The sequence below is a fragment of the Musa acuminata genome, chromosome BXJ3-9, assembly GCF_036884655.1.
Source record: "Musa acuminata AAA Group cultivar baxijiao chromosome BXJ3-9, Cavendish_Baxijiao_AAA, whole genome shotgun sequence".
NCBI lineage: Eukaryota > Viridiplantae > Streptophyta > Magnoliopsida > Zingiberales > Musaceae > Musa > Musa acuminata.
The window spans coordinates 48580262-48599388 of NC_088357.1; the positions used below are offsets into that span (position 1 = coordinate 48580262).

The 19127-nt window shown below is 38.6% G+C and overlaps 2 protein-coding genes and 1 non-coding gene across 4 annotated transcripts; 1 reads left to right on the forward strand and 2 right to left on the reverse strand.

Moving 5' to 3' along the window:
• Nucleotides 1-416: 416 nt before the first annotated feature.
• On the reverse strand, nt 417-7387 carry LOC135586381 (lactoylglutathione lyase-like). 2 transcript variants are annotated; one of them, XM_065168002.1, is made up of 9 exons: nt 7256-7387; nt 5566-5725; nt 5343-5467; nt 4968-5032; nt 4675-4887; nt 2017-2064; nt 1523-1630; nt 1296-1448; nt 417-603 (listed from the first exon to the last, which is right to left on the reverse strand). In XM_065168002.1, the coding sequence occupies exons 2-9, from the start codon at nt 5685-5687 to the stop codon at nt 562-564; spliced, it is 876 nt and encodes a 291-aa protein (XP_065024074.1). In that variant the 5' UTR covers nt 5688-5725; nt 7256-7387; the 3' UTR covers nt 417-561. The 2 variants fall into 2 exon arrangements, with proteins under 2 accessions (XP_065024074.1, XP_065024075.1); XM_065168003.1 differs by having other exon boundaries at nt 5566-5689; nt 7256-7360.
• Nucleotides 7388-9196: 1809 nt separating this feature from the next.
• LOC135650304 (small nucleolar RNA snoR111) lies at nt 9197-9324 on the forward strand. Its single transcript, XR_010501503.1, has one exon. It is a non-coding gene; the product is annotated as a small nucleolar RNA snoR111 (small nucleolar RNA).
• A 3687-nt stretch (nt 9325-13011) lies between these two features.
• On the reverse strand, nt 13012-18948 carry LOC135649155 (spliceosome-associated protein 130 A-like). The gene is made up of 3 exons (XM_065167272.1): nt 16312-18948; nt 13819-14310; nt 13012-13438 (listed from the first exon to the last, which is right to left on the reverse strand). Exons 1-3 carry the CDS (start codon nt 18946-18948, stop codon nt 13301-13303), a joined length of 3267 nt encoding a protein of 1088 aa, XP_065023344.1. The 3' UTR covers nt 13012-13300.
• Between the last annotated feature and the right edge of the window lie 179 nt (nt 18949-19127).

Here is a 19127-nt window from a genome sequence, read left to right on the forward strand (position 1 = left end):
CTGACTCGCAGAACAAAACAATATTACGATGGGCATCAATCTAGTAGAGATTTCATAAGAATACCGATAAATATTTTGAGCAAATAATGCATGAAGATAGTAATTAGTTGAATTAGATGACTATAGGATGGGTGAGAAATAACCTTGAAGGTAAGCAAAAGAATCATTTTTCAAGCAAACGACATAAATTTAATAACAAGGGAGGGTCAATTGTTGCAAGATATCAACATAATCAGACATGTGCATCAAGGATGTGACAAAATGAGAAAATATTAAGAAACTGATGCAAAAACGGCTAATATAATCATTAATATAAGAACATAAGAGCCGATTAAATTAAGATCAATGCTCAGGCACTCGAGTGATTGCTAACAATTCCAAAGCATATATGCTATCACCGTGAAACAGCAGGAAAATGTCTAAATAAAGCTAGATAAGTAAAGCTCAGAAATCACATTACATCATGGTCTCAGAAGCCACTGCAATTATTACATACCACCATAGTTCTGGCCAGGTATTAAGTACTACTGTTCATTCATTCTAGGAACAGTCTCATGATCATTACTCAAGCTCCTTGAGAAAGTCAGAGTGGTCAACTAGAACCTGAAAAGCAACAGATTCTATAGCATCAGCTTCTGCCTGTCTTCAGATTGCAGATGTAAAATGGGTTCGATGAATCCAATGAGAAATACCGATGTAATATATAATCAAATATCAACAATTTAACTTTTATCATCATGGAAGCCAATAATATAGAGAAATTTGTACTGTTCTCTACAGAACAAAAAAAAAAAAAAGGGAGGGGGGGGGGGGTGGGGGGGCAACATAGTAAACTTCGGCTGATTGACAAGTTACAACAAAAGGTATTGCTTTTTGGTCAACAAAAGGTATTGGTGCCTGCTAAGCAAGATATATCTTTTAATACTGACAACTAAATAAGGTATATTGCCAAAATTATCAGCACACCTAGAATCCCTGTTGTCAATCATAGGCCTTTATTATAAATCCTCAAAGCTGTTTCAATGAAGGTGGTATTTCTTGGATAAACAACTCACGGATAAGTCCCAGACACGAAGAAACAGATTTGATAAAATAGCTATTAAGAACTACATGAGAGACTAGGCTAAGGGATGACTGAAGGCTCTCACATATTTTGAACATATAAGATCTGCAACTGTTATGCAGAAGCTTGTGTGCATAAAGGTACTTTTGCCAATGTAAGCATAAAGGTACTTTTGTCTGTCTAAAAGATTAAATTATGAGGTTACATTAGGCACTGAGATGAGAGGACTTACCACTTTCCAGCCATCTGGATCAAGGAAGGAAGTAATTTTAGTGTTGATTCCTGGAATTGGTCCTGGTTGCCTTGTAATTTTTCCTCCTACCTCCTTGGCAACCAAATCCACAACAGCAGCACTTCTATAAACATCTTCAGTGCTAATAGCAACCTAAAAATGACGTAACAAACATTAATATCCTAATGACTAGTACAAAATCATATTAAACAAAGATATAATCCAACCTGAGCATATGCATTGCCTTTGGTATATTCTGTCACACCATAATTGTATGTCAACTCTAGCACTGTTGATTCCTTTTCTTCAGCATAACCCATCATGGCAATAGTATACTGTATAGATCATGTGATCCAAAAAGAACTTATTAAGCATGACAATATAAGTATCATGAATAGCACAAAAATAGCTGAATACAAGTATATAGACCATCATAACTAGCCATACATGAAAACCAATATGTAATGTTCATAATCATAAACCAGCATATCATAAAAGTACAAGTTTTTATGAAAATAACAAACCAACAAAAAACTCGATATGTACAACAGGGATCCATGTATGTATTGAGCAATGATAATAAATTGCATACATGTGTAAATAAAATTATATAAATGCATGTAAGTTTATACATGTGCAAGTAAATGGACGCTTGCAACATTCTTGAAAAGGTTATGACTAGTTTGACATGATTCAATTTATTATTAAATCAGAACATAACCTTGTAGTCAGGATTATCTCGTGTCCTCAATAACTTCATCCCACAAGCCTGCATGAAATAACAAGTGTAGTAAAATAGACAAGTAACAAAGAAAACAAAGAGGAGAGTCTCAAATATATGCTCATACAAAGACAGTAAGCAAACTAGAAACACTTTTATAGCTCATCTCAGATAATCACACTCAAAAAAATGGTTTATAATATAGCCCCTTAATAAATCTGGAGATTTTTTCAGTACGACTATCAGACTGATGATAAAAATCAGAAAAATTCTGGAGCAAATTGGATGGATAGGTAAGCATGATAAAAGAGTAAAATCCGGCTCTCCACTCACAACACTAATCCAGTGTCTCTGCCTATATAGTTAAAAAGAATAATACTTGACCAAATTTGGAACAAAAGAAAGCTCAATGTATCTCTCAAACCCAAGAAAGTAGCAAAAGGTTTTATACGAGATACTCAAATTATTGATATTTCCCATTGTTGCCACCATGACTGATTCAAAGGGGTAAAGTGAAGCTGAAAAATTGAGGTGCCAAAAGCGCATGAGAACATATTACAAGTCAACTGACATTGTTACAGCAATGTAGGTATATGAAAGACAAAATCAAGGAGCCTGTGTAATACCCTAATTTTAATTAAGGGCAAATTAATAATTTTATTCTATTAGTAAACCTAGGGTTAGGGTTTAACCCCCCCTCTCCTCTTCTATTTATAGCCATCATCGTCTCCTCTTGTGGGGAAAAAAAAAGGCATGTTACAATCTTCTTTGATTTCCAAGTCAAAGACTCCTTAAGACAAGCATAAAAAGATTATGATTAGCTAATCTCATGAATAGATTCTTGGTATAGGATGAATTAGATCTTGTATATATAACATATGGATTATACCATCCTACAACATGTATACTGTAATATTCTCAAGAATTGTTAGTTGCTTTATTTGTTCGCTCACCCTCGGTAGAAGGAAAATAAGGAGGACCAGTTCTAAATGGGCTGACTTGCTGCAAGACAGTAGACAGATTGCAGACATGAACCAAATCCAAATATTAACTCCAATAAAGACACATCCGGTCTAAGCCTCATCAGCCTGCCAATTGTTTCAGCAACCATATTTATTGTGCTTGCACACTCGTTGCAAGCACCGGTTATGCAACAACACCTTATGTGAGCAGCAGCTGGCCTAGCACACAAACACCCAACACTTGGGGCCTCATGATGCTCACATGGCCCTTCGCTGGACATGTAGCCTTGCACCTTGTGGAAATCATGCTACTGATGATGCTCTTTCTTTCATTCTCCAACTTACATCACTTCCATGAGTTATATGTAGATTACACAACCCAAAATACTCGGCCTCCTATAAGCATGGCCCGCTTATGTGGATTGTTTGACCGCATGGCTGCTGCTAGAATGCAACCTGCTACAGCCTATGATACCTGTGGGAATAGTAGCTATGTGATTTGGGTAAAAGAATCCTACAAAGCTTGGCTCCCACTTTTCCATATGATCCAATTATTATATCATGCATTAGTACACCGCTTTCAAGATCCAATGATGATACCTTGCTGGAGTGAAATTACCATATATAAGGTCATATTGTCTGACTAAGTATTGAGCATGTTCAAGAGTTATGAATACCTAGGTAATCTCCTAGCCTTCCTTATAACTAGAGCCACTATGTTGCTATAAGCCACAGTAGCAGCATTGACAACATGTGAACCTCAAAACCAATTGAGTCAATGCCACCGCGAGTTGGTCAGCTAGAATACATTAGAGCAGTTGTGCCTTAGAGCAGCTGTGGCTAGTACTTAAGTGATACAGCTATAGTCAGGTCTCATGACTCAACATTTATGCAAAGGCTCAAGTCCTGGTAGTAGTCATAGTAAGAGTATTAGAAAGAACATTTTAGCTAAAGTGGATTGAGTTTTACGAATATTATATGAACAACGATGATGTGTATCATCCTGTGAGAAATGTACTCTTGGATGATAAACCCGTGACCCGACACATGGGATGGCGTTTAAGCCCACCAAGGATATTGTCCATAGGGTGGGGCTGGTTCCCTCGGGTTTAGTATGTACTTGAGTTCCATAATTATTTGTATATGAACAAGGGAATATTATACATATAATGTGATGTGATATGAAAAGAAGATGAATGAAAAAGAAATGACACTAGTAAACTGTTCATCTAGAACGATATTAAACTGTTCATCAAACTAACACTAGTAATTAAGCATTTCCAGCCATCTAGATATTCACTTTCTTAACAAATGGCTAAGAATAATGAAATGTGTCAGATTTCATTAACCAGTAGAGGAACATTCCACAAAGCAGCGAAGAAACCAATATCATAACTAGATGCATAATGCAGGCTATGCATAAACTACCTCGAAGGTATGAGCTTGTTATTGTTATAACTGAACCTTCTATAAGTTGACAATGACAAATAAAGGTACTCATAACCACTCAACCACTAACATGCAAAGATTTCAGCCATGCTATTTAGAAAGAAGATTGCCCTTCACTACCGCTGACATCCTACCACTGTTAACAACTAACTTCAAACACAACTAAGGGAACAACAAATTACAAAAAGTTCAAATAGTATGTTCTCAGAGTTGAAACAACTAATAGACCTTATGGTACTAAAAATACCTTCTCGTAAAACTTGATGGATCTTTCTAAGTCGCCCACACGAAGCATAATTTGGCAAAGAGGCTCAGGCGTCGGGCCCCTTTGAATAAGCTCAAACATATAACCATCAGGGTCTTGAACAAAAGCAATAACTGTTGTTCCTCCTTTAACAGGACCTGGTTCACGTGTAATCTTACCACCCTTGGCCCTGATGCCCTCAACCAATTTATAAACCTACAATTCCAGTATTTGATTTAAAGGTCAGTTATCAAATAACTATACTAGTTAGCATTCAATTCAAATGTGCAACTCACATCTTCCGATGCAATAGCAAAATGCCCAAAGCCTGTGCCAATGTCATACTTATCCACCCCATAATCTGCTCAAAAGACATGAAAGATACGTTATAAGCTACCATTTATTGATTGTCTGAAACAAAAACTTCATACACATATACATGTGCAGATGGCCAGTGAAGATGCAAAAACGCTGATAACTTTGTAGGTTATAAAAGCTACTCTTTAAAAAATAATAATAATAATAATAATTTCTACTCCTAAATTGCAAAGCACGGTGCCACTTATATGGAAATTGATGTGCTTTTCACTAATTGTATCTAGGATTGGAAATAGTAGGGAGTATAGTTGATAATAAGAGATAGGAATTGCAACCGGAAACAAGAGACATACTATACGTCAGCTCTACCACAAAATGAGAAGCTTCTGGACCAAAGCCAAGAAATGCATTTGAATATTTCTCTTCAGGAATGTCTCTCTTACGCAGCAGTTTCATCCCAAAGCATTCAGTATAAAATCTAAGGAAAACAAAAACAGCTCAACTGGTGAAAAGGAAATAACAGAGCAAAACATAGATTGTGTACAGTATTTGCACAGTAATCTTATCGAGACACACTTTATGGTCCGGTCTAAATCTCCAACACGATAAACAGCATGTAGAAATCGGCGCTTGTCTTTTTCAACCCATTCAAGTACATTTTCACTAGGAACAGTCTCTTCCACCATGCTGGAAGCCATATCTAAATGAATGTAAAAGGAGGTTCCTGTCAATATACCTGATAATAAAGAAAACAGAAAAGAAGAATGATATAAATCTCTTTTAGGTTAGAACATGTTTGAAAAAATCCATTTCGGTTGTACATAGAGGTAGCTCAAAACAAATTATGAGAATCATAAGAAATCCTAGCGCATTGAAAACAAAGATATAAGGATGTAGCTTAACAAGAATTAATGTAGTATCTCTGTACAAATATAAATATAAATATGTATGTCTGTATACAAAGCAATAATGTCTTAACTTGTAATAACTTCACTAGAACAACCACCAAGCTCCTCACTAATGCTTCACATTACACCTCTTCCAGGAAGCAGGACAAAACAAGGCAGATCTACATAGGTTTTTCTTGTTACAAATACAGATGAGCCACAAAATATAATATAAAGCCCCACGATTACAGATGATGGTATTATTAAAATTAGATCAGGGGCCAAGATAATATCTATCATCAATTGCATGTTTATTTTTATCATATTTGATGACAAACTCACAGAACATGAGAAAATAAAAATGGCAACGGCGATTTGACTAGCAATAAAATGAACTAGATAAGGCACATTGGGGAGAAAAGGTCTGGGCAAGCAACCCCTAAGAGTTGATATGGCTTGTTGTTGTTTTGTTGTTGATAACAAGGTCAAAGCATGGGTTAGAAAGGACTACCACAATAGTAGAAGGCTTGAAGGATATTCCACTAATCATGTGCATGTGCATACTTTTATAAGTTTAAGAAGGAGACGGTCCTTCAAAACGTATAGCAAGAAGTTTATCATAAAGAAGAAAATAATCAACTTAATCATCCACTCCTTACAAGAAAAAGCTCAAAGATTAGCTTGTGAAGATAAACAGAAATGTCAAATCAATGTGTCGTAAAGCCTTTGCTGCTTGTTGTGGGTTCTCATGACATGACAAACACGATATGGAAATTAATTGATGATTTGAAGTTGTTTCGCAAATAAAGATTTGTCACAAAAGTAATCGAACTACTTTATAACATGTCTACCTGTTTAAGCCGAGTTATTTTCTGCCATACCGGATTTCTTTCTATGAGGAACTCCATTTCTATCAGGCAACATCTTTTTGCGACTAATCCATGGTTCTTGAAACAAGGGCAGACTAAGAAAAAGATCAGAGCTTGTTCGTCAACCCCTGTGTGGCCCCACTTCACCAGACCTTAACCAACCATGAATGGGACCAAAAAAACAGAGCAAGTTCAAGAACCGCAGTATGTCTTCTCTTCGGCCGTTCGGCTTTAAGTAGGGTTAATCAAGGCCACTGCTGTCCCAGAAACTCTATGCATGTATGTAAAATAAAGGGAAAAGGTCCTTATTTTGGGATTTACATCAATATTTAGGAACATTGCTACCTGTAATCGTTATTCTCGACGCATATGATTCTCTTGAACCCAATCTAGGATCATTCTTCTCGATGTAAAATTGCAGAGAGAATGAACCCTAACTTGCAGTCAAATCGAAACAAGCGAAACGGGGAGGAGAACCAAGAAAGAGGAAGAAGGGATTAGGGTACTTACCGAAGAAGAAGAAGATTTCTCCGGTCAGGAGCGGCCGTCGTCACTCTCTTGCTCTGTTCCGAAATAAATAGGCCTTCTCCGGAATGATCATCGGGGGGATCTTCTCTTATTTTACTTTTAATTAAACCACCCAATTCCATCATCACAGCCGTCCGTTTGGATAGATTTGATTCATGGATTTGATTTTTCCTGCATATTAATCCTCTGCTCTATATATATATATATGTATATATATATGTATACATATATATGTATACATATATATATATATACACATATATATATATACATACATACACCCTTTCATTATCCAATGTATAAGGCTTATAAATTCAAGAAATTCCATCGAAAATTAAACAAAGAAATATTTAACCATGAAAAAATATAAAAACAATTTAACATTATTATCTTAAATTAATTATACTATTAACAATAGATATATTATCATGACATTACCAAAAAATAAAAATAAAAAAAGAAAAGTATACCAACCTCAATTAATTTAATGATTCACATGAAGTAATATTTATATTCTCTTTTTATATTTAAAAAACAATTTTTTGATTTAATCTCATTCGGTCATGGGTGGATTCTTCAGTTGATTAAGGTCTCGTATTATTGATGAGGATGGATTCTTGTTTTAATAACCTTCAGTTCTTGTGGAATAGGAGAACCTTTGAGTATAGACTCCTGTGCCATCTTTGCTGCTGCTAGCTCCATCTCTAAATTTGATATTGCTTTATTTAACATTTTGTACACAAAGCTTTTCGTGTCTAGTAAGCTTGGTGAAAGCAACAATGGTGTACCTGACCAAACTAAATGTACCAGTATTATACGGACATTCAAAGCAAAAACAGGTGAGAGAGAGAGAGAGAGAGAGAGAGAGAGAGAGAGAGAGCTAAAACAGGATGGCCGCACCTCGGCTGACTACAACATCCAGAAGGAGTCCTCCGCCTCCTTCTGGATGCTGTAATCGGCCGTCCTCGAACTGCTTGCCGGAGATGAGCCTCTGCTGGCCCTCTTATACTGAATCGGAGCCTCGACATTGTCGATGGTGTGCTGTAGGACAGAAAAATAAAAATAAAAAAAACGGTGTTTGCACTGACAAAAAAGAGAAAAAACGGTGCAATGTTCAGAACATGGTTAATGGGCTGATGCGAGTCTTACTTTTTCATGTTTCATCATGCGTTTTATCTTTTTAGAGTCAAAATCCTCTTTGTTCTCTTTGCACTGACTACAAGCTTGCATGAAATAATAAGTGTCGTAAAATAGACAGGTAACAAAGATGTTTATAGAAGTGCTGCTGTTTAGGTTGCTATTAGAACCTCTTTGTTCTCTTTGTTACTTGTCTATTTTACGACACTTGTAGTCAGTGTAAAGAGAACAAAGAGGTTCTGATAGCAACCTAAACAGCAGCACTTCTATAAACATCTTTGTTACTTGTTTATTTTACGACACTTGTTATTTCATGCAGGCTTGTAGTTAGTGCAAGGAGAACAAGAGGATTTTGACTCTACAAAGATAAAACACATGATGAAACATGAAAAAGTAAGAGTCGGTGCATCAGCCCATTAACCTTCTGAACATTGCACCGTTTTTTTTTCTTTTTTGTCAGTGCAAACACCGTTTTTTTTTTTTTTTTTTTTTTGTCCTACAGCACACCATCGACAATGTCGAGGCACCGATTCAGTATAAGAGGGCCAGCAGAGGCTCATCTCCTGCAAGCAGTTCGAGGCCGGCCGCCTCTCTTCCCTTTCCCCCTTTGCTCTCTATATAACGCCCCTTGCAGTTTAGGGTTGCGCCATTCTACCACCAACCAACTAAGAATCTGAAGGCGGCTTCAATCCTCTCCACCGCCGACGGGCTTCGGTTGCAGCGTAAGAGAAACCAGTCGATATCTTTTCTTATTCTCTTTCTCTCTATGTCTCTCCTCTGCTTCATGCTAAGAGGGAACGCATCTCCTTCGGTAGCGTATTCCTCGATCAGAAGGCAGAGGCAAAAAGACGAGTCGAGATATCGTTTCAGTCGCCACTCCACCCGTTGGCGGTTCGATTGTTGCTCGACCACACTCTCTCCTCTTCCCTTCTCTCTCTCTCTCTCTCTCTCTCTCTCTCTCTCTCGATCTGAATCTTAGCACTTCCTAATCTTCCTTTTTTTTCCCCAATGTTCTCCGTTTCAATCGGTCATTTCTGTTGTTCTGCATCGTCAGATATCAAACTTTTGCCGATTTCTTGTCTTAATTAACCGATTAATGATTTCTTATAGCATAATAGAAAAATATGGTCAATCGGCCCTAACAATTTGTTTTGGGTTGGTCCAGATTTGATATTATTATAACCCTTCTTTGTTGTACTTCAATCGATTTTTGTTCCTGCTGCATTTATTTGACACTTTTGTTCATCGATTAATAACTTTAAATACAAGCAAAAAGTGTATTGAAAGATTAATTGTAAATATTTTTAGGATGAATGATGTTGGTTGCAATATATTCTACACGACAACTAGCAACGTACGATAATTTAAGGTTAGTTGAAATTGCTAACGGTCGAAGAACTGCATCAGCTTCGTGCACGTCCAAGGTGGTTGGTCGTGATGTCAACCGAGACACGTCCATTCAACAATGTTGAGCAACTTGACTTATCTGAGGAATGTGTGTATTGATGCTTCTAATAGTTCTATCAATATTTTTTATACATTTTAATTTTTAATCAATTTATTATTTGAATATTAATCATAAATTTAAATGTATAATTTAGATATATGATTTAAGTATATAATTAAAAAAAAAGTTAAGGTATTAGTTTTTGTTATTTTGATCGTGCATCATCGAGTCGTTTACTCGTATATAAAATAATATTTATATTTTAAAAAATAGTTATTTTGGTTGTACATATATTTATGCTTTATTGCTTGTACTTTGTGCTGATGCTATACAACCTGGCAATGTGTGTGCTAAATGCAAATAAATTGATTTAAAGATCTGTTCTTTTGGCCATGCATTTAGATCTTTTCAGAGTGAAAGAGTGATCATCTTGTGAGCAAAAGTAAAATGTAAAAGTCATCTCATTGTGACAATTCCAAATATTTTTGTGCATCTGTACCTGCTTAAAGCCCACACTGGTAGTATAAAGTGCCCACTTTGTCCAATATCAAAACAAAAGATAAAAAGTGCACTAGAGCATTCCAAGAAAAATTACATAAAATTCAAATAATGTAAATTTGGTTGTTAATTTTCTCACATAATTCTAAGCAAGAGATATTCCCAACTACATTTCATAAATTTGTTTAAGAGACTAATTTTATATGTGAGTATTAATTAAGGTTTGCTTCATGATCGAATATTTGGAAGATATGTATCGATTGATGAGAGGATAGTGCGTGGTGTGTCAAATGTCGACATGTGGACACTTGTTTCACATCATCGTCGTGCCTAATAGGTCTCCACGGGGTTAGACATGCCATAACCCTTCGATAAGCTCGATAGTATAAACAGAGCTTCCTCACCGTCGATGCAGGCAAGGTTATGAAAGGCCAATCGGTTGAAGCAGTGCTCGCAAAAAAGAGACATCCACGTAGATGGATGATCACATCTGATTCTCGTGATGATCATCGCAGACGTGGACGGACGATATTAAAGACTTCACGGTGCATCCCCCCTGTGAGCCTCTGGCAAATGCATGAATAATCTTTAATTATGATTCGGACGGTGACTCGTTCGACAATATATTAGCAATTTTATATTAAATATTAATCGTCATAAGTTTAGGATACCGATCGCGTTAGAAAAAATATGGTTGGTCAAGCATTCCATGGAATAGAAAAAATAATGTTTTATAGGGGGAGGAGGCACATGATCGATTATGAGAAATGATGGGAAAAATAATTAAGTCTCTAATTTCTAATCACCAACTCAAGCTTTTTTTTTTTTTTTCTCTTCTGTTCTTTTGTGAAATAATCTATCATTGAGGAAAAGAAGAAAATGATGCATAAATTTAGAAAAAGCTAATCACACTTGTTTTCTCCTTTTATTTTTTTTTAACTTAAATAATAATTTATTTTGAATTTTGAATGTAAACATCATGTATGAAACCTTATTTTGGATTCATAACTATTAGAACTCTAGCTAGAAGAGTTTGAATCCGTTGGGACTCTAGCCAAAAGAGTCCTAATCTGTTGGGACTATAGTTAGGAGAGTCCTAATCTGTTGGGACTATTGAGAAATTGTGGGGAGTCGACATCTCATGCATAGCGGAAAACAAAATAAGACCAGATTTTCAATAGTTATGTACTTGGTCGTTGTGTGATGATTGGTGCGTGAAAAATCTGTTGATCCGAAAAATTGCATGTATCATGTCAAAAGTGTTACCTGGGGAGATCGTATATCCCCAAATTTTCAGATCCGATAAAGAGGATGAAGGAGCACTAGCATACTCCTCTCTAATAGCAGTCCACATAACGGACGCAGCAACGGACGCCTCAGATCACCGTGGGATCTTCCTCTCCTCGTGCACCATGAGGCTGCTAGAGCCAAGGAGGAGGAGAGGAGACCGAGGAGAATAGGAGGGACGACTACCAAGAACTCCAGCTTATGAATCAAGGAGTTCCTCCTATTTTTATAGGTGCTAGAAGCATATCCTTAACGGATCCTATTCACACTGAATTTTTATCTCAATCTTCTAATCGAATGCTTCGTAGATCTTATATATGCACACATCTGAATCGAAAAGTTCCTCCTATTTATATAAGTGCTAAAAGCATACCCTTAACGGATCCGATTCACATTAGATTTTTATCCAATCTTTCAGTCGGATGCTTCGTAAATATCTTATATATGCACATCTACTCGTGGCTCGATACCGAACTGGTCGTGAGTCATTTACGTCAAACTCATTCTGATATAATGAATTATTATAGAACTAATAATTCACTCAACTCATCAACTATGGACGTACTATGCTATTATGTCATAATCCTTAGACGATACTTTGGACCTGTATATCCTCAATTATCATGTATTTATAATTTCTTATTCATCTAATCCCAAAGACCATATATTGGGCATGATAAAATCAAACCTATACGAAATCTTGTCCGAGTCTCGCTCTAATCGGATTCTCCCGAAGAACTCATTCTCTCTCAATCCGAACGACCCTGATCAGGAATTTTACCTGAGCGAGCACATGCAAGATATTTCTCTCACGAACAACGAGCAAAACGACGGGCAACACCTTTCCTGTTATCTGAAAGCCCCATCCAAATGATTCCAGAAAACAAAACAATGTCAAAATAATAGAATACATAGAGTTTCTCCAACTGCATGTATGCCGACCGAAACTCTACCAAATCGAACCAAATTATACACCGCCGATAAATATGAATTCCAAGTGACGAACACAAACTGAACATTCATGCGAGCCAAAAATCAGATTTGATGACGGCAAGAGTCCCAATACGATACGATGAAACTGGAACCAGAAATCGAATTTGATGACGGAAAAGACTATCTGACGAAATTGAAACGCACTGTAAGCAATATATATCCATGGGCAAGTATAACTGCAAAAAAAAATGACACTAACAGGGATCCATCTGAATTTAAGATTTACCCAATAATCAAATGATGGTTGTTCAAAACAGAATCAATTATATAATAAGCATGAAATTAGCACCTCAGGTTTCTCAGATGAACAGAATAAAGAGGTAGAACTATCAAAAGATTTAGCTGCTTGTAGGAAATATTACCGACAAAAAACAGCGAACAAAAAGAGTATCTTATGCATTCACTGTGAATCAGTATGTAGCGTCCCTAATGAGAAGCTAATTGAACTGATAGAAGTTTTGCATGTCAATACTATTTAAATTCAAAATGCAACTAAAAAATATCACGGGAAAAGCAGCAGGTTGCTCTCCTAACATGACAACAGCATTAGCAGCTAAATTACCTCTGATTATTAACACCACAATTAAGTAATAATTGCCACTACCACGATATGACAAACATTTAGCTTGCTGGAAAAAACCCTTCCTAACCCATTGTTCCAATCCTCAAATTATCTTGTTTCTGACATCCTCGAGCTTCTTCAATATTTCTCCTGGGGTTCTATCAAGTTCATCAGCAATCTTCCTCTGCAAATCAGGAGGAAGGGTTGGGAACTGCTCGCAAAGATCACCATCAATTACATCCTGAAGAATGTTTCAAATCAGCAATACATGAGATAATCATAAATAATTATCTAAGTATGAAGAACAGTAATCACAGTAAAGAATTTTAATCAAAGAGCAACAACGAAATGGACCCTTCACTAGCTGGTGGTTGTTCAGCCATCCAAATTATTGTAAATAAAAAACCAACAACAAGACCACAGAATATGTTCAGATGAATCAATCTGAACATGACATGGTTCACTATTACCATATCTCATTTTAGTATCATGAATCATAATCTTCCTTGCTAACCCAACTATCTAATTAGCTTAAAGAACCATAATACGAAAATGAGACAAGATCCATAACCTCAAATCAGAAGTTCAAAAAATGTCCTTGCATGGGTCCTGATAGCTCACCTTAACAGGAAAATAAGCAGATCTGAAGGCCATATGATCCCGACCACACAATGGTGGATGTTCTTGCCTCATGTGCATCTCCAAGTGAGAGAAGAAGTCCACATCTTCCCTAGAGGTAAATGGAAGTAGTGCACCTAAACTTCCCATCACTGTTCCATATATAACACATTCCCCTCCTCCAGGTATCAGTGAGGCCTTCTGCAAGCATGTCACAACATCGCCTACATGAAACTGTACTATCTCCTCCATTTTATTGGGAGCTCCATTTAACTTCCCTTGCTCCCACTTTATTTTACCCCCTGTTGGGTCTTCCTCAATCTCATCCGATAGATCTTGCGGCAGTCGGACAAAGTATATATTCCCAAACTTATCTGCCCCTGCCATGGTGTCAAAATCTATATGATGTGAAGCAGTGAGCCATCTTGGAACAGAATCATCTGCAAAAATGTACAGTTGATTCTCATCCCTTCTGTACTTGCAATAATGAAATGACTGCAAAAGAAGACCAGAATGACAATTAAAGTTAGCAAACATGACCTACAAGATCTCAATAGCAAGTAATCCACTGAATTACGAGTACACATGTATGTGCACATTTTCAAAAGAAATCCACATAGTGGTGCAAATATACATGTCATAAGGTACTGTATACCATAGTTTGCAATATCAAATCATACCGTTCTGTATGGGTGGTATGTACCAATCCGATAGAGGACCAGTATGGATGGTACATCGGTACACCTTAGTATAGCATGTGTTGGTATGCTCGGTACAGCTCGGTATGTACCATACTGATAGCTGATCGACACACCGGTATGGTACGATATTCAAAACCTTGTTGTATACTTGAAGGAACACAAACATAAATGCACCAATATATGCAAAACAAAGATAAGAACAAGTCCAACACAACCACTTTGATTTTTTCCCATGAATATCCAAGTGCACAAGGTAGGAGGATGGCAAAAATTGTTCATGCATGCAAAAAGCATTCAGCACCCACAAGTGTTTTCACAGAGACTACGTATTGTTGGAGGTGTCCTCTTGCATACTCTTGGGAGAAAATTCTACACTGTTAACCTCAGATTGTACACTTTGGAGATTGCTAGGATTTTTCAATAACCATCGTACCTTTTTATGCCATGGACTAAAAATTAAAAGGCATACTAGAGAATACAATTTACATTAAATTCTAACTCCAGGTACTACTATTAGAATTACATCTTTGCACAACAAGGTGCTTTAACATAAAGCAATTTGTTAAAAGCCGAATTGATCACCTTAGAAACAATTGGGTTGAATAATAAAGTTCGATATCTTTTCCAATCACTTACAACTTTTAATATAATGCAAGTTAATAACAATCAACAGGAGTCAAAGAAACAACAAAGTGACAACAGAAATAAATATCAATATGTTCGTTGCCTCCCTGCAACTGATCTTTCAGCTATCAGTAGTACACAAATTGCAATATCATGGGAGCAAAATACTTGAAGAATTATTGCCAACTGATACTGCTTGGTCAACTAAAGATTCTGATCAACTCTAGGGCAGATTAGGTTCAAATAACATCTATCGAACATTACAAAAGCATCTACCATGTTTAAGTTGAGATGGGTGTCAAATAATATTTTATGGTTACTTGGGATCAGAAATCCAGTACTCTAGTTGATACAAATATAAAAGGCTGCCGTTATATGATGTATTATAAATGCAAATCTTCTTTATTAAGAGATTTTTCATTCAGATACAAAGCCAACATGATTGTAGGTCAAAACCAACCGCAAATTGACAACACAAGTAGTCCTTTTTAGATACAAAGCCAAAATGATTGTAGGTCAAGTCATGTTAAAGATAAACCTAGACAATGGCTGGTGAGACCCTATGGTACAAGATTATGGTAAAAATAAAGGGATCCAATGGGTTCCAATGAGGTTGTTAGATATTGCAAGATTATGGTAATCAAACAATCCCTCATTGACAATCTAATATGGTGAAACAAAGTATATAGTTCTTTACCCACCCAAACGGTCACATTCTCCTTTTAGGAGGTAAGTCTGGTGAGGTTGCAGACTGGTTGTCACGAGAAACCTCCACATGATATCTTTTGATAATTAATAATAGTACTATCCACACAATCAAGCAGCTGATACATTCTAGAATGGCAAGGAACTCTCATACTTCCATCGTGTTCTTACATACCTTCTATGTGTATGAAATTACCCACACCAAATCCTTAAGGCGTGTAACACCTCTACGACCAAACAGTCCACAACTACAGGTATAAGGTAACTAGACACTAGCTAAAGCCATAAGAGTGTTCTTCCGTAAAACACCAAGCAGGAAACAGAAATTGATCAAATGATGAATAGGAGATCTACAAGCTAAAATAATGGTCAGAGACGAGTGTATATGTTTTCATTGAAAATTGGAGAACTAGTTGATCATTGCAAAAAACATTGGCAAAGAATACATAAGTAAAGAAAGATGTACCTCTTGGATATCACCCACATAAATCCTATCACGATATGTGTGCATGGAAACAATGGTATTAGGAAAGAGCTTGTTTTCACATTTCCTGAGTAATCTCCTTTTGCCCAGGTCATACAACCTGAGCACCGAGCCAATACCTGCAAGCAACCTCCCCTGATACTGGCACAGTGTGAGTGGAACTCCCTCTACTTGTGTCTTGTGAACAAGCTCAAGAGACTTTCCTTCTTCAACAAACCTATATATGTGAATGAACCCAGCAGCAAGACTTCTCTTAGGCCAGAACTGTAATCCCTTTGCAGTTCCGACAGCGAGGAGAGTTCCATACTCCTTATCATGGAAGTTCACCGTGCAAAGGCTGAATGCGGCCTCATTCTCTTGAAGCTCCAACAGACAAGTTGTGTTGCCTGTTCTTGGATCAAGAACTCTGATGCAAGATACCCACTTATCGGACTCTGCCTTTGGGTAACCATATTGCTCGTCAGAGAGAGCATCATCCTCATCATCATCACCAGCCCCACCACCATTTTCCATCTGCTGCCTATTGTTAGCATTTCCATTTTCACCCATCTTTGCAGCTTCCAAGCATTCCTTTCTAGCAGCTTCTCTTTCCTCTGCAGTGAATGCTCCTTGATCACTCTCAATAATGACTAAATGTTTGCACCTGGGCTGCAGCACGAATTTCCTTGGAGTATACCGCAAAGGTACAACTGTCTCATTGAATGTCTCCCCTAGCCGCTCAATTGTGAAAATTCTCAGAGCTTCACCAGCGACTGCGACAACACCTTCAGCACACTGGTCGGAAGAAAACGATGCAGCATATTCAAGTGTTTCGTATGAAAGAGGAGTCAGCAAGAAATGTCCCTGATGTATATAGCCAAGCCAGGGCCTACTTGACAAGCAAAGCATCGCCTGCCGACCCCTCACAGTAGCTGAGAAGAGCTTGGGAGCTCTCAATCCTAAGAACCGGGATCGAGTATCAGAGAGCTGACCAGTTACCATATCAACAACTGTCCGGAAAAGAACACCGTTCTGCAAGCCAGCATTGAGAAAGACACTAGCTGGATGATCTGCTCCATCCTCTCCTCCAGTCGAAGCCTGTACCTCAAGCAATAGGAGGGATTCAGGTGGTGAGGACACACTCTGAACGCTTAAGATCTGCATGCAGTCATCAGGATCCAATGACAGAATCCGAATTGTGTTATCATAAGAACCAACTGCAAGGAAGCGGGATCTGTGTCTCCCCTCTGGAACTGGTGCAATATCCAAGCAAGCCACATCCCCAGGCATCTCATGCTTCTCCACCTCCATCAACTGGCCGGTCATGTCCATCTCAAAATAAATAAGCTCTCCTCCGCTCAGAGCAATCACCACCTGAAGCCTATTCAACCCAACCTTCACAATGGTCTTCTTCCCAGGTGTCTTCCACTCGTTAATACGCCCATCCTCTCTTATATGCCTAATTCCATTGGGATGGACCTGCATCAGGGAATCATCTCCCAACAAAGATACTGAGAGCGAAGGCGTGGTGTCAAGAAACCCGCTGTCACTGACTTCTTCGATGGTTTCACCAATGGAGAGCACAAGCGTGGCATTCACGAAGGACACCACAATGTAAGCATCAAACTCATCATTCACATTTTTCTTCACTGTCCACACGGCACTGGGAGTACCCGGGAGCTGTGACACGGCCATCTCATTGATAGCCAACCCTGGCCTCAGGATCCGCAGCGAGGATCGGGGCCCCCTGCCACAGAGGGTAAACACCTGAGGGGTCTCCTCCTCAAAGAGATTCATGACCCTCATATCCATGATGGGCATAAGGCTTTCAACCTGGTCAATCCTCACCAGATTCTTTAAGCCTCGGGGCTGGAAGAACACCGGTTGGAATCCCTCTTCAGTTTCCATCAGAGTGGCAGAGGAGGCCTCAACGTCCTCCGCCTCCCCAATGGCCTGGAACTGGTACAATGCATGGTTGCCAAACTCAGAAGCGGCAAAGAGGAAGCCGGTCTTGAGGACGCTCATGGAGGAGGTGACGGGGATGGTGTCGAAGTACTTGATCTTGAGCTCGGTGACGCGGTCGCCTTCATGTTCCAGGGTGACCCTAAAGATGTCCCCATACTCGGTCTGCAGGAGGAAGAAGAACATGGACTTTTGGCGGTGGGTGGCGGCGGAGACAACAAGGACACCACGCTCTGCTGGAAGGTCGGCACGGCGGGGGATGACGGCACGAACATCAGGGTGGCCCTGGTTCTTGTATATGACAAAGTTCTCGGCACAGACGAGGACGCCGCTGGGGCCGTCGCCACCTCCAGGGACAGTGACGAGGAGGTTGGCGCCATTGTCGACTGGCTCAGACCACTTGCGGGAGACGTGGTTGAGCCCCAGGTCAAGCTCGTAGAACGTGAGGTGCTTCTGGGCATCAGCAGCGGCCTGGCCCGTAGGGTCGATATCTGCCTCGGAGTAGTCCAGCTCAATGGCGGCGAAGACGGGGTTATCAAAGCCACAGTCGACGCCGGTGACTGAGTAGGTGATGGTGTGTGACTTGTGGGCCTCCAGGGGGGAGGAGATGGTGAGGCGGGCGGCAGCGTCACGGTTGAGGACATAGACAAGCTTCTGCTTCTCGCAGGCGGCAACCATGTAAGCCAATGCTTCTATACTACCATGTAATCGTGGCATCATAATTTCTTTTGGCTACTAAGACGAGGATATGAGGAAGAAGTTGAGAGCAATTTGTCTTGCATTATTTTATGCGCAAAACTCCACTGCGGCAGCCGATGTAAGAAATGCAATTAGCATGATGTTATATATCTCATCTA

Coding starts and splice junctions, on each gene's coding strand:
- LOC135586381 (XM_065168002.1), bottom strand. CDS start 5,687: ATGGCTTCCAGCATGGTGGAAGAGACTGTTCCTAGTGAAAATGTACTT. Junction 4,888..4,967: donor TTGCTATTGCATCGGAAGAT/GTGAGTTGCACA, acceptor CTGGAATTGTAG/GTTTATAAATTGGTTGAGGG. Junction 1,631..2,016: donor GAGATAATCCTGACTACAAG/GTTATGTTCTGA, acceptor TGATCTATACAG/TATACTATTGCCATGATGGG.
- LOC135649155 (XM_065167272.1), bottom strand. CDS start 18,948: ATGGTTGCCGCCTGCGAGAAGCAGAAGCTTGTCTATGTCCTCAACCGT. Junction 14,311..16,311: donor ATGTGGGTGATATCCAAGAG/GTACATCTTTCT, acceptor CTTCTTTTGCAG/TCATTTCATTATTGCAAGTA. Junction 13,439..13,818: donor CTGCTTATTTTCCTGTTAAG/GTGAGCTATCAG, acceptor AACATTCTTCAG/GATGTAATTGATGGTGATCT.